General features: G+C 44.4%; 1 protein-coding gene across 13 annotated transcripts in view; it reads left to right on the top strand.

Moving 5' to 3' along the window:
• Nucleotides 1-13,337, top strand: part of PITPNM2 (phosphatidylinositol transfer protein membrane associated 2) — a 136,845-nt gene that overhangs the window by 62,643 nt on the left and 60,865 nt on the right. For all 13 annotated transcript variants that reach the window (XR_010073157.1, XR_010073154.1, XR_010073156.1 and 10 more), the window contains exon 3: nucleotides 7,007-7,180. Coding sequence is in view for 9 of the 13 variants with exons in the window: in XM_063351095.1 (XP_063207165.1) it covers nucleotides 7,103-7,180 (78 nt within the window). In the remaining 4 variants the exon portion in view is untranslated. The remainder of the gene's footprint in view (nucleotides 1-7,006; nucleotides 7,181-13,337) is intronic.

The following is a 13,337-nucleotide window of genomic DNA, read 5'->3' as shown; positions in this document are numbered from 1 at the left end:
TACTTGGAAACTTTTAACCTTTAATTTCAGATGCGTTCTTTTTAATATTCAGCTTTATCTCCAGCATCAGCAAAAGGATTAGAGGCTGGTTTGTCTTTCACTCTGAACTCATCTGTGACTTCAGTGTGCATATTAGTTCTTTTAATGGCTTCTTTATTAGTTCATTATTGCATAACCTCCAGGCATGGCAGGACTTGAAACGTTAATTTTCCAAGCAAAGTTCAGCTGACAGACTTCCCCTGGTCCCCTTGAAGTCGGCATGTGAATGGAGAGGGCTGGCTTGCTCTGCACCGCAGCATCACTTACAGAGCAGAAAGGAAGGGAGTAAAGTTTTCCTCTCCCCAGATGTTAGAGGAGTAATAGGAATGGAAAGTATGAAGAAGGAGTACAATACCCTGGAATATTTAAGGAGAAAAAGTTGTGTGCTTGCGCTCTGGTGTGGTGTGATTATTTATTTTTTTTTTTTTTTTCCCCCTTTTCCCTTTCGCTGCTTCAAGCTAGTATTTGGCTGCCCAGTGAACTATAACAAGATTTAATAGCTCCAGTGTAGCTATATTGCATTTGGACTGATTCCATCCTTCTGTTGTGATAAATGTCTGCTTTACAATGAGCTCTTAAATTCTATAAGTGACGTCAAATTGTATCTAATAATGGAAAAAAGATCAAGTACTGCAAATGCAACTTGCTCACTCTGTAAATGCGACTTGTTCGCTCTGTGTCTACCTTCTCAAGCAGTGTTTTATCCTTGGTCCATTGCAGTCCTACCTGCGTTTGAGATGTCTTTTGAGTTTGCCCTGAGGTTTACACCTGAGAAAAATTGTTTTCCACGCATGGTTGCATTTTCCTCTTCCCCTCCCTTCCTTTTTCTCTGCCTGTGTTGTAGGCTGCGGCCAGTCCCGGCGGAGGCGAGTGCAGGGAGCTCCCCCGGCTCAGCTGCCAACCCTGGCCACACGCTGCATCTCCTCCGGCGCTGGGAGGACCGTATTGTGGTTTTGCAATGTGGGCAAATGTTCATTAGCTGATGATTCACTGTCAGATGTGACCTCAGCTCAGTCGTGAAACTTGGACGTGTAAGCATCCGTGTAGAAACTTCTATTCGAAAAATATGTGACAGATTAGATGCACGATTAAGATGTATGATTACCAAGAACATTGCTTACTGACACAACAGCCTTTAAGCAGTGAGCGTGTGAACTGTGCACTTTGAAGGAGCTTTAACTTCTGATATTTTTTTTTTCAAGGCCTGAGGAGTTTTTAAACCTGCTTAGCTGTCAGTCAGCAGGTACGACCTGCTCTACGGAAACTGAAAATTGCTGATTTTAAAAAGCTCATTCTGTCTCTTCAGTTTATCAAACACGCACGTGTGCGTGAGAGACAGTTTTCAGTGTGGCGTTGAGTGTTAACGGCAAATAATGGTAGCCACAAAATTACTAAATAGAAATGTTGGGGTTTTTTAACCTTTCAGTGTGAACATTGCTCGAAACAGTCCCACCGCCTGCACAGGAGAGAGCACTGTGGCGGGGTTGGGAGGAGAGGGGAGAGGAGTTGATGGTAAAATACGAGCATTCAATGTTCATCTGCTTGGAAAACACTCATAAGTTGCATTTTGCCCTTGACCTTTACGTAGTGGTAGTCATTCATGTGATCGGAGGAGGCAGTTGTGCTCCAGCTGATACTGCGCTAATCGTCATGCATTCACAAAACACGAAGTTCCTCTCTATCCTGTGGTGCTTCCTGATGGGATGGCAGCGGGATGTGGGCAGGAGACTGCCGAGGCCGCGCTGGTCCATGTGATGGATCACGGGCTGTGTGTGCTGCGGCCCTTGCCAAGGGCCAGGTAGGCAAAGCTGGCGAGCGAGGGCTGAGGAGGTTTCAACAATGATGTTTTGCAGATGCTGATGGAAGCTTCTCCTGAGAGACAGGGACACCGTGCACAAATGGGATCGGAGTGACAGATAAAGGGAATGGTCTTTGCAGCAGTGATATTCTGGATGGATAAAGCTGAGCAAGGCTACTTTGGGGCCAGGAGGGAGAGTGCCGCATTAATCAAGGTGTGAGTGTTGAGGCTGCCTTTAAAAAATGCTGACTTAGGTCCTGGGAATCTGTTTCACATTTATGCTGCTTCTTCTAACGGCATAAATAAATCTAAGCGCAATATATATGCAGAGCTTCCAGTTGCAGGAGGGCACTGTATCCTCCCTCAGGGAACGCTGCAGGAGAGGGAAGGTGGCCGGGCTGCTCAGCATGGTGTTGCTTCCCAGAGTCCAAGTGTTTGATACACTTGGGACTAAAGTTAACATCTCTGACACTGCTTTCATCAAGGAGGCATCTGTTTGGGTGGATAAAGGAGAAGCAGAGAACCTGAAGAAAATCTTTAGGGACATAGGTGAGGTCTCCAGAAAATGCCTTTGCTTGTCCTTTTGCCATTACACGTTTGGCTTGGTTTTCTTACAGTTGTTTCTGTTAATTATCTTTCATTTCTCAGTTATGTGAAAATATTGCAAGGAAATTGTTCAATAGCTAAGTCAAGGATATCGATCTTTAGCTCACGGGAGCTCATAGGGGAGATTTTTCTCAACTTCAAAAGGCAGCACAGCCCTGAGTGGGCGGTGGTTGATAAAAACCTGGGACTGCAGTCCCAGGGCTGGTACCTGCCTCTGCCACTGGCTGCTCTGTGACCCTCCGGGATGGGTTTTTCCTTCCTAGGGCGAGTCTTTTAACTTCAAAATAGCGTGAAATGAACCTCCTGCACGAGGCTAGAAAAAGCTCATTATAAGTTGCTCTCTGCATCTAGGGCTTTTTCTTCCCTGTCGAAAATGGGAAATAGCGGTCCTTTCTACAGGGTGGGTTGTTGCTGCCGTGGCGTAGCTCTCTCCAGCCCTAAAAAGCCTGTGTTCAGCAGCCTGGACGTGGAAAATGTGAGCTGGTCAAAAATTAGTTGTTGAGGTGACAGCTAGGAGAGCTGTAACAGCACAGCTGGCAACAGGGTGGTAGGAGCCCTTCTGTAGGCTGAACCCACCAGCATGAGTGTGGTTCTGCGCTGAACCCAACCGCCGTGTCAAGGAGCCAGGATTTTTGCTGTAATACTCAATTTCCGTGCCCTTCAGGGCCAGCCTGTCAAGCCTGGCCAGGGTTTGGCCTCCAGTAGCACAGTTTAAATAACCTTCATGCACTAACTCTTATTCCTTAATTACAAGCTGTCGGTTGTCATTGGTCCTCTGCCACCTCGTCTAGTAACAGGGAAACTGGCCCTGACGCTCTCAAAGTGACAACCCCAAACACCAAGTTCATGGGCTAAACAGAGAGATTTTGAAGCGTTTCTGAATCTGTTCAGCCTCCGCAGATCCCGATAGCGCCCCCCACTTTAAGAAAGGACGCTTTCTTAAAAAGTTTGTTATTGTTGCAAGGGAAGCCGTTAAAATCGTAAGTAAACGCAGCACGCTGTGCATTAGCCTTCAGACAGCCTGAGGCAATAGCTCAGAGGTGGACCTGACTCATCGCAGCAGGGTATTGACTCTGGAGCGTAATTATGATGCTTTGAGAACCTGATTTTAAAATAATTGAGGTATAAAATTATGCGCCTGGCTTTCACAGTTACTACAGCTCTGTGTATAAATTGAATAACGGCCTGTACAAATGTGCCACTTGGCTATAGCAGAAATAGCAGCCAGTCTGGAAATGTCCTGCGTCACCATTGTTTTCTTCTTGCTGAGAGAAGCCGTGTGCAAGCTGAGTTTTGCAAACAGCCTTGGGCTGCCACCGGCCCTGGCTGTGTGGCCACGGGGGTTTGGCAAACCTATGGAAAGTCCAGCTTGGTGCTCGACGGCTGGACAATCGAAATCCAGCCCTGCTGTCAAAACGCCGGCTGCTTGCTAGCCCCGGCATGTTGAGCATCTCTATTCAGACACCTCTGGCTGCTCGTAGCGATGGGCTGGATGCAGGGAAGTGCCAGGGACGCAGCTGGTGTTTTGACACCCCTTTTCCAAAGCTGTGTCCTGGATCCCTTGCTTCCAGAAGGGCTTTCTCTTCTCTCCGTAGCAGCCGTCATGTCTGCAGTCAAACTTCTGTGTTTTGTTTGGAAAATGCGGTAAGTGGTCTTGGTGAGCTTTGATTCTCTATGAAGTCCCAAGACTTTGGAAGGAGGCCACTGCGCTCAGTGAGTTGTCTGAAAGTGCTGTTTTGTCACCTCTGTCCCACCTGGCATGGTGGTCCCCGAGATCTGAACCTGGTGAAAACCCGTGTTTATCTTTCACCCTTTGCCACCTGGGCTCCACTGCTCTTCGAAGGGTTAGGGCAGGTTATTTTCAGCTCAAAGGCAGCCCAAGCTGCAAACTTATCTTGATAACTTTTTTTTAACCAGTCTGGCTTACAAAAAAAGGGCAAACAAGCGAGGTCTCCTTTTTCTGTGCCTCCTTTGGGTCAGGCTGTTGATCCCAGGTGCCTTTTCCTGCTCGCCGACTTGTTTTGAGGTTACACCGTGGTTATTGCTGTTGCTCAGTGTGTTTCCAGGGTTGTTTTCTACCCAGCTTCTGGGGACCGGTTGCAGTAGCTGGAGTGGGCAGCTGCTGGAGGAGATTTTGGGAGCATCACCTTTCCAACAGGCACATCATCAGGACCTGCTGCTACCCGGAGACCTGCAGGCTGGGCTGAAACACTGCTTTTCAACATTGACTGTGGGGAAGTAGAAACCTGAAGGGGAACTTTAAAGAGAAACTTCAGCTGTGGTGAAAGCCAAGCAGGAGGCTGGAGCAGGAGCCAGTGCTGTGGGCAGGCACGCTCCGCACGCTGGGTGCTTCGAGGCCGCTGCTGATGGCTGCTGCTGTGCCTGCTTGGGGCCAAAATGGTTGGGTTTTTTAGTCTGTAATAAAATAAGCCCTCTTGTGTCTTGGCCATCTGAATTATTACCTGCCTGGCACTTCATTATAAGCACATTTTTTCCATCTTGGTACTGGTTTCCTGCCATTTTATTGCTTTTAAGGTTCTATTTTTTGTTTTATTCATCTCTTCCAATCGATAGAAATATCCTGTTTTTAGCAAGCAGCAAAGGCAGACGTGACTGATGTCCTTATGGTGGGAGCAGAATCACTTTCAGAGCATTTGGGGAATGGGGGGAGGAAGCTTTTAAATCTAATTTTCAAAGATCTCTAAAGCATAACAAACTGCTCAAGACAGGTAGCTGAGTCTCCCACTGCCATTAGCTCCAGGAGGTGGGATCCTAGCATTGGGCCAGTGCTTGAGATCCATCCTCTGGTGGTTATTGTTGTTCTTTGCCATGCCACTAATTAAAAACCGCCTAATAAGATTATCCCCACCTGTTCTGGAGGATTAGTTTGATGGAGGAAATCCTGCACGTGCACATGGATGCGCACAGTTCTGTGCATGGCATGGCAGTGTCGGGAAGCTCAGTCTTCCCAGAATTATTCTCTACAGGGTTTGCCATGGCAAATATATTTTTTATTTTTATCTTTTTTTTTTTTTTTTTATTCCCCCCTCCACACACACAGATTGCTCTGACAGCAATAAAATGAAACAGAGAATTGAATTTGTAAATGAGTTGTTTAGATGATGCAGCACCAGACAGGTAGCTATACCAGAAGAGTCGGTCCGGGATGGATTTGCTATACTGCCAAATTAGAAATGCTGCAATCAAACGAAAGCCAGCTAACAGCATGGCTGCGCGGGGGCTGCGTGCCTGGGTCCTGGGTCGGGCAAACCCTTGGGCTGGGTTGCGGTGAGCCTTGCCCCTGCGTAAACTCAGCGTGGGCCAAGTCTGATGCAAGATGGAGATGTTGCGGTGCCCTTAGACTCCTGCGGATGTTAGAAGTCAGTAAACTTGGGCTGTGAATACTGAATTTTGTCCCTTGTTGCTCTGTGACCATGGGCATGTGCTTTATCCTCTCTAAACCTTGTAAAAGGTTGGTGAAGTGCTGCGCAAACACCCGAGTAGTGCTGAGGCCTGTTGATAGCAGTGTGGTTTCCTGGTTCCCGGACCACGGTTTAATCCACTAGATAAATTGGTGGGTTTTGTTCTGGATGTTTTTCCCCAGGCATATGGTTTGGGGCTGTTTTTGCTCCAGCAGCTATATCTGAAGACTTCCAATAAGCAGACACGGCAGACAGGTGGATTTTGGTGATCCCTTATGTGCTTTTATTGTCTTTATCCACAGCCCATAGGGAATCTTAAGAATATTTGAAAAGTTACAGCATTTCCTACACCAAAGGTTAAAGCAGTATTCCCCATATTCTTAAGCAATAGTTCCATTAAATTGCCTTGATGTGGGGTATGATGGGATTTTTTATGTTGCAGTTTGATCTTTGGCTGTGTTCTTATGTGGTGGGAGTGTAAGAATGAGTCTGGCATCGACATCAGTGGCAGGAGGATTTTGGCTGTGGACTACTTTGGAGGTGAAAGAGAAGGGATCCTACCAAGACAGTAATTCAGAATAAAGCAGGGAAGAAAAGTACATTTCTGCTGTCTTTATTGTTAGAATCCAAATGACTTTCTTCCTCACGTTACTGAGCGCTGCGGAAGTCTAATTATTGCCTTGTCTTGCTGCTGAATGAATGTGAGAGAATAAAACCTGATACCTTTGAGTTGGATGCATCTCTGGTGTGTTGCAGACATTGGAGAGATACTTTATTGTCTGGCAGCAAAAGGTCTGCCCATCCCTTTTGAGCTTTTGTCACATCTCTTCCATGGAGATGCTATTGCATATGCAAGTCTGATTGATACGGTGGCAAAGGTCAGGAGGGTAATAGCTTTGATGGTATCCCCTGAAGCAAATCAAAACTCTTCTAAAAGATTCTGTTCAATTTGATACCAAGGGTCTGGTAGCACTCCAGGGATTCTTCTGTCTGCTATTAAGCTTACAGCTATTAAAAAAATTAATGTTTGCCTGTTGATTGGGTGGGTTTTTTTTCCTAATAGGATGTTCTGCAATAAGAATGGAAAATAACTGCTTCTCTCTCTTTTTTCTTTCTTTCTCTCTCTCTCACTCTTTTTCAGGGATCCTCAATGCATTTGCTTGCCATTATTTAAGGAGCCTTTACTAAAAACATCCGGATTGTGTTTCTGAGCGGACAAAAGATTTTTGTATTCAAAATGCTTATAAAGGAATATCGTATTCCTCTTCCGATGAGTGTGGAAGAATATCGAATTGCGCAGCTGTACATGATACAGGTCAGTAACGTTTCGGCCCGTGCGGATGAGTGCAGGCTGACACGGGGCTTCGTGGGGAAGCGTGGAGTATTGCTGTGGAACTGGATGTTTTAAATTTGAGGTTTGCTGTGCGCTTATAAAGAAGTGTGGGGGGGAAAGGGATACAAACTTCAGTTTATGACTTGCTTCACCTTGTCCTTAAGTTAGAGAACCTCTGTTTGACCTGCCTGGGGAAACATCGGCTCAAGGATAGGCTATTCCTGTGGAAAAAAGCATTAAGTGTGGGGCTACCTAACTGGAAGTGATCAAGCTGTAAGGCTTGAGCAGCCACTGCTTCCCAGTTGGGCTGTGGTTACTGGTCATGCCGGTTCCAGCTGCAAACCAAAGGCTTCTTTCGGTGGGAAGAAATAGTCTAGTATAAACTTAAGAGAAGGTAAACCAAAGGCATAACTTTGAGTTTAGTGGGGGGGAAAATCTAGATGTAATATTTCTTTGCTTATATACCACTATGAAACAGATACCAATCAGTTTAGGCATAAAACTTAGATTATTTTGAACAGGCTTCTGAATACTGGTGGGAATTTTTGTTGAATTCCCTGTCTGCAATAAAGCAGTTAATTAAAACGTTGGGTTTTTGTAACTCAAATCCTCTGTGCCCATATTCTCCCAGTGTTTGAAATTCAACCAGGAGCATGTTTAAAAGGAAATGAATCTGAAGTGTTATTTCATTGTCCCACACTTTAAATAAAATTTAATTTTGCTCATCCAGCAAAACACGCGTCTAATATTGAGTTTGCAGTAGAACTCTGGTTTCTGTGGCAGGATAAAGCGATGTTAGAAAAATCTGCTTTGGCTTAAAACCTAAAACGAATTAAAGAACAAAAAAACCAACCCCAAAACCAAAGCAAAAGCCCATTTCTCCCCAGACCATCCAACTTTGTTCCTTTAAGGACTCATCCACTTGGACTTGACTGTTAAAACAGGGTATGGTGTGTGTTTTCCAGTAATAACAGTCAAATTCTTTTTTCTGACACAAATATAAAGCATGTATCATCTTTGTGCGTTTAACCTAAATGTTAGCATAAATGAATAAACGTTTTTCTTAGGTGGCTTCATTTTTGTGTATCTTTTCCTGACACTGTAGCTGCTTTGAATATTGTTGTAATTATTTTGTTACAACTTTTTCTTCCAAGTTTGGCTCAGCTGTTCTGAATAAAGAGCTGGTTGACAGGAGCAGTGTATTAGCTATGCGGAACTTGGCAGCGAGCAGCAGAGCGTACAGGGGAACGATCTGATTAAGAAGGAGGAGCCCACCTGATTTAACGGAGGATGAATCGTTTCCCGGGGAGTGTCTGTGGGAACCCCCTGCAAGGAGTGGAGGGCTTGATCAGGGGTCTGAATTTGCTCATCGCTTTCAGAAGTTAAAATACTTATTTTTATTTCAGCAATGCAGAACGCTGGATTCCACCTAGTTCACTTGACAGTGATTTTGACCATATCCTAATGTCAAAGGGCATGATAAGCCATTAGGGTTTCGTGCGACGGGAAGTTCACTGGCCCACTAGACTACTCGAGAAACCGCACCTCTGAATTGCCAACCGGCCCTGCGTCAGCCCTGCTCTAATTTTCTGCTGCACTGATATGCAGCAAAGTAAGGTTTCCTCTTCGATCAAGTGCAATAGCTGGTGTCAAGACAGGTCTCTGATCTCCCTCCACTTACTTACCCAGAGCAGGAGGGGGAACTGGAAACACTGTGTGTAGCCCAGGATCCAGGTGAGCTAGAGAAGCGTGTGACAAGCAAGTGACTTTACTGCATTATGTGTAGAAGCAGTAAAAAAGGATAAGTTAGCTGTACTTTTAATTGAAAATACTAGTCTTGGGCTCAAATTTGAAAAAAAGAAATAGCAAAACCAGAAAACTCACCTGAGGTTAGAATGTGGAGTTCATATTCTGTTTCTTAGTGTTTGGTAGCAATCTGCTTCAGCTCTCCCAGAAATTGGTGGAAAGATTCCTGCCAACTTCAATGGGAGCTTTTCCTAGGCCGTGATATCAAATGTCCTTTTTCTTCAGTTTGATTTAAAAGTATGCAGGTTTTGTCTTTGAGACAGGTGCTGGGGAGAGAGCAGTGGGGAGTCTGACTTCCGTTCTTTTCAGAGAGTGAGAAAGTGCTTCATGTCTGTCTTTTTATTTTTCCTCTGAAACGCATAAGGAGGCCACAGGAGAAGCAAGTTCTGCATGTTGAACCCCCTTAGGGGAACAAGCTGAGATATCTGTATACAACAGCAGTGTAGAGGCATTTCTTAGAAATCTGTGGCTGAAATGTAGAACAGAATGATTTCAAGTCGTTCCCGGGGAGAGGAGCGGTTCGTAAAAGCAAAGGTTCATTTCAAAGACATTTATTGTGTAGAGTATGGTGTCATTATTGCTGGAGACACTAGTCAGCCTGGTCCCATAAGAAGCAGTTTTCCAACAGTGTAAAAAAGAAATGTCACAAATATTCCTCAAGGGTTTTAGAGAGCCTTAAGCATGTACTTGAGGTTGATCACTCATTTAACTTCAAGCTTGTGAGTGAAGATCCCCATTAAACTCCAAACCGGTTGGTTTAAGGTTGCTCTTTTAAGAGCAATCAAATAATTTTCATAGATTTCAGCATCCTCCAAATGAAAGGTTTCCAAAAGGACCTTCTCACCTGAGGGATGAAGCAACTGGCCCGTGCAGTTGCTCTGGGAACCCTTTCTATGGCAGTAGTGCCTCAAAGCCACGTGGGCAGGGATGTTCACGCTCAAGCTGTAGTACTGTGGTCACTTTTCAAAGATGTTTTCATGGAGGTTTTTGCTTTGCAGCGGAAGGTCCTTTCATCTTCTTCCATGAAAGAAAAGTCCTTCCTTCTTCTTAGAAGTCTTAACAAAAATTTCCACCGGATTTGATGGTAAGCAGCATCACGCCCAAGTAGCAAAGGGTCCTTCCATTAAACTGGGACAGGCTGTACTCATATTTGCCATGTTTACTGGATGGGAGAATTAAAATTGTGCAGTATATAATCCAGCATCTCTGTTGGTTCTCCGCACCGCTGGGCAAGCGAGACATGCAATAAATCATTGTGTGGGTGCCCATGTTGCTCTATAATTCCTCTTATGCTTAAAGTTCTCTAGGCTGGTGTATAAAGCTGTGAAAACTGAGGTTGAGTGGCTTGCTGCTTTGCTTTTTAATTTTTAAATTTGAGGGGGAGGGGAGGGGAGCAACAAGTCCTTTAAGTGTTGCTTTCTGATAGCTTCTGAAATGTTATCTACAGAGACGGTGGTTTCAGTACTTTAAGTAGCACTTAAATTCTTCCATAAATAAGTTAATTTTACATTACAGCAAAGGGCTTAATGTACCTTTGATTTCTTGCTTGAAGCCTAGCAGATCTGAACTGAATTGGTTTTCTCTATTAAATTTTAGACTATCAGTATCCGTATTTTCATGGGAAACCTCTCACGCAGTGTTGTCAACATCTTCAGGTTGTGAGCCCTTGCTGCATTGGCCGCAGAGCAGTTAGGTTTGAGCTTTTCCGTACGCACAAGAGGTTTTTTGCATCATTGCTGCGTTTTTGTCTCTTTTGCTATCCAAATTAAAACATACTCATTTCTGTATCTGAGCTCAGAACCAGTGATCTTCCTACTGTGACCTCTTTTTAGTCTGGTGCATAAAACAAGCAACGTACTTCAAAAGAGTGAAATCATTCTTTGTACGTCTTCTCTGGACAATAGTTTTGTAGTGTAGCTTTTTCCTAAAAATCTGTATGTGCATTTAAAAGCCTGTCCAGCTCCCAAGGGTGAGAGGTCTCTAGGTAAACTCAACCTTGAGAGTTGCCCATAGGACTGGGAGAGCTGCGGTTTGATCTGGGGGAACTGCAGGCTCCGATCCTAATGTAAGCGGGACGTAACTAGAGAGGGGCGCTGAGGTGAGTTTCGTGAAGCACAGACTGTTTATGGAGGGCACAGCTGTAAGCGTCTGTAGGGATTTCTTTCTTCCTGCAGAAATACTGACTCCGTCCAGGACGTCATCTCTGACTCCGCACATCACATCAAAGGCACGAACGATATTTCTGACCCTGCGAGGGCTTTGAAGCCACTTTGAAGTTTTATACATTAGATAGATCTTATTGAAGGATCTCTTAATTCTCCCTCTTCTAAGTGTCCTGCATATTTGTGTCTCAACAGCTGTCCTTTCCTGTAATACCTGCTTCCTTTTCTTGTGTGTTTAGGGAACCTACCTTTCTGTATGCCTCCCCCTCACCCCAGAAATAGCGCATGCTTTAATGTTAAGTCTCTATCTCATCAAAGCTTGTATTCCAATATATGTTTGTCAGAAAGATCAGTATGTTATTAGCCAAAGGTCAGTCCATTTATCATCTTAATACCGTTCATTACTGCGATTCCATATGCCATGAGATTCTGAGAGACCATTGCCCTTCTGACCTTTACATAAGACGAGAAAATTCCTCTTGTTATTAAATCTTATTTTTGTATTGGTGTGCATAGCTTGCTTTCTCTGCTGTAAGTAAGTCTGGTCCTCATTTTCTCTGTGTACTTGTGACTTTCCTCCGAAGATAGTGTACTTTAAAAATATTATTCTGGACCTAGTGGTTGCCTTTTGAGGATGAGACTTATTTTAAGATGCTGTGTCATCCTTATAAGCTAATAACCTTAATACTGTGTCATTCAGCACTTTGAGAGTCCACGAATGGGGAAGGACTCTGGCCCCTGTTTGAGGCAATCTGTTAGAGATAACTCGTCTGCTCAGCGCTGTCTGCTGAGCTCGGGCAGGAACGTCAGAATTGAGGGCTCTTCTCTTCTCATCTTTGAACGTGAGCCTCTCTCCTACAGTCCCTCAGGGCTTTGCATTTATTGCCTTCCCTGACAAATCAGAGCATGTTTCCGAGCATCTGCGGTGTGCTGTACTCACCTGGCGTGACTGCTGACGGAGTACCCCGAGTCGCTTCAATCCTTTTCCGAAGGATCACGATTTGTCCGTCATCTCAGTCTCTAGACCCCTGCACTGTCCCACGTTCTCCTTCGTTTGCGTGTAGCTCTCAGGTAGCGCCTTTGAGAATAGACTTAAGAAAACGTGCGTGGTGGTGGTAATTCTTGAGGCCGTGTCCTGATATCTGGGTGCAAAAGTCATGTCCCTTAAACTGTTAGCTACACTTGGCAATTGCCAGCAGGCTCAGCAGATGGTGAGAGACTGATTAAGTGGGGGAAAACAAACTGACCCTTCATCTCTGGACACTGAAGAACAGGATGGCTGATTATTTTTGTTTCGTTTGCAGATGCCTTGGCCATCTGGACAGATAGACATATATGCTTTAATTTTAAAAGTAGGTGACACTGCTGGCAGCTCCAGAGACCCTGGAAGATTTACGAGTTTGAAAGCAAAAGCCTGGTTTGAAGCTTTTCCGCCAATTTCTATGCTGCAGCATTAAAAACCTGTGACTTCTGTGTTCTCTCTTCTTCCTCTGGTTTTCATAACCTTTTCTTTGCGATCATGAGGGCTTGCATCCTTCTGAAAGAGGAGAGTAAGATACTCGCAGTCGCTTAGTGTTGAGAACAAGGGGGCTACAGGTATGCTCAGTGCTACCAGACTTGCGGTTTAATTTGCACAGGTAACAATGACACCTGTACAGGTTAGCATTTTGGGAAAACGTACAGAAATAGCAAACATCTCTTCAGCATTTACTTTTTTTTTTTTCTTGTTTTGTAGTCATTATCCTGGAATCCAGTTCTTATAGTGGCAGTTATTCCATACCTGGTGAAAGAAGATTGATTTTAGAGTAGTGAACTATGTTGCCTTGGCAGTTCACAAATGCTCTCTTTCTCTAAAAAAAACAACTGAGTGAAGCTGAGAGAAGTCTATAACACAAAAATTATTTTAAACTTCCGACTTGTACTGGTTTTAATACGGGATGCAGCGCTTAGAATCCTACTGAGCTTGTGGCTGCCAAAAATCCTTTTTCCTTCTTTATTTTTTTATTCTTATGAAAGAAGATTTCTGACGTGTGGACAAAATATTGACTGTTCACCCAGATTAGGTCCTGACTTTTTCAAATACTTGAAGGCAAGTAATGAATTAAGTATTAGGAAAACTGTGGGGATTTCTCTAAGCCACTCCTTCAGTATTTTAGCATACAGCCTATTGT

Source organism: Chroicocephalus ridibundus, chromosome 13 (assembly GCF_963924245.1).
Source record: "Chroicocephalus ridibundus chromosome 13, bChrRid1.1, whole genome shotgun sequence".
NCBI lineage: Eukaryota > Metazoa > Chordata > Aves > Charadriiformes > Laridae > Chroicocephalus > Chroicocephalus ridibundus.
The sequence above is the reverse complement of the archived record's forward strand: the minus strand, read 5'-3'. Positions and strand labels throughout refer to the sequence as shown.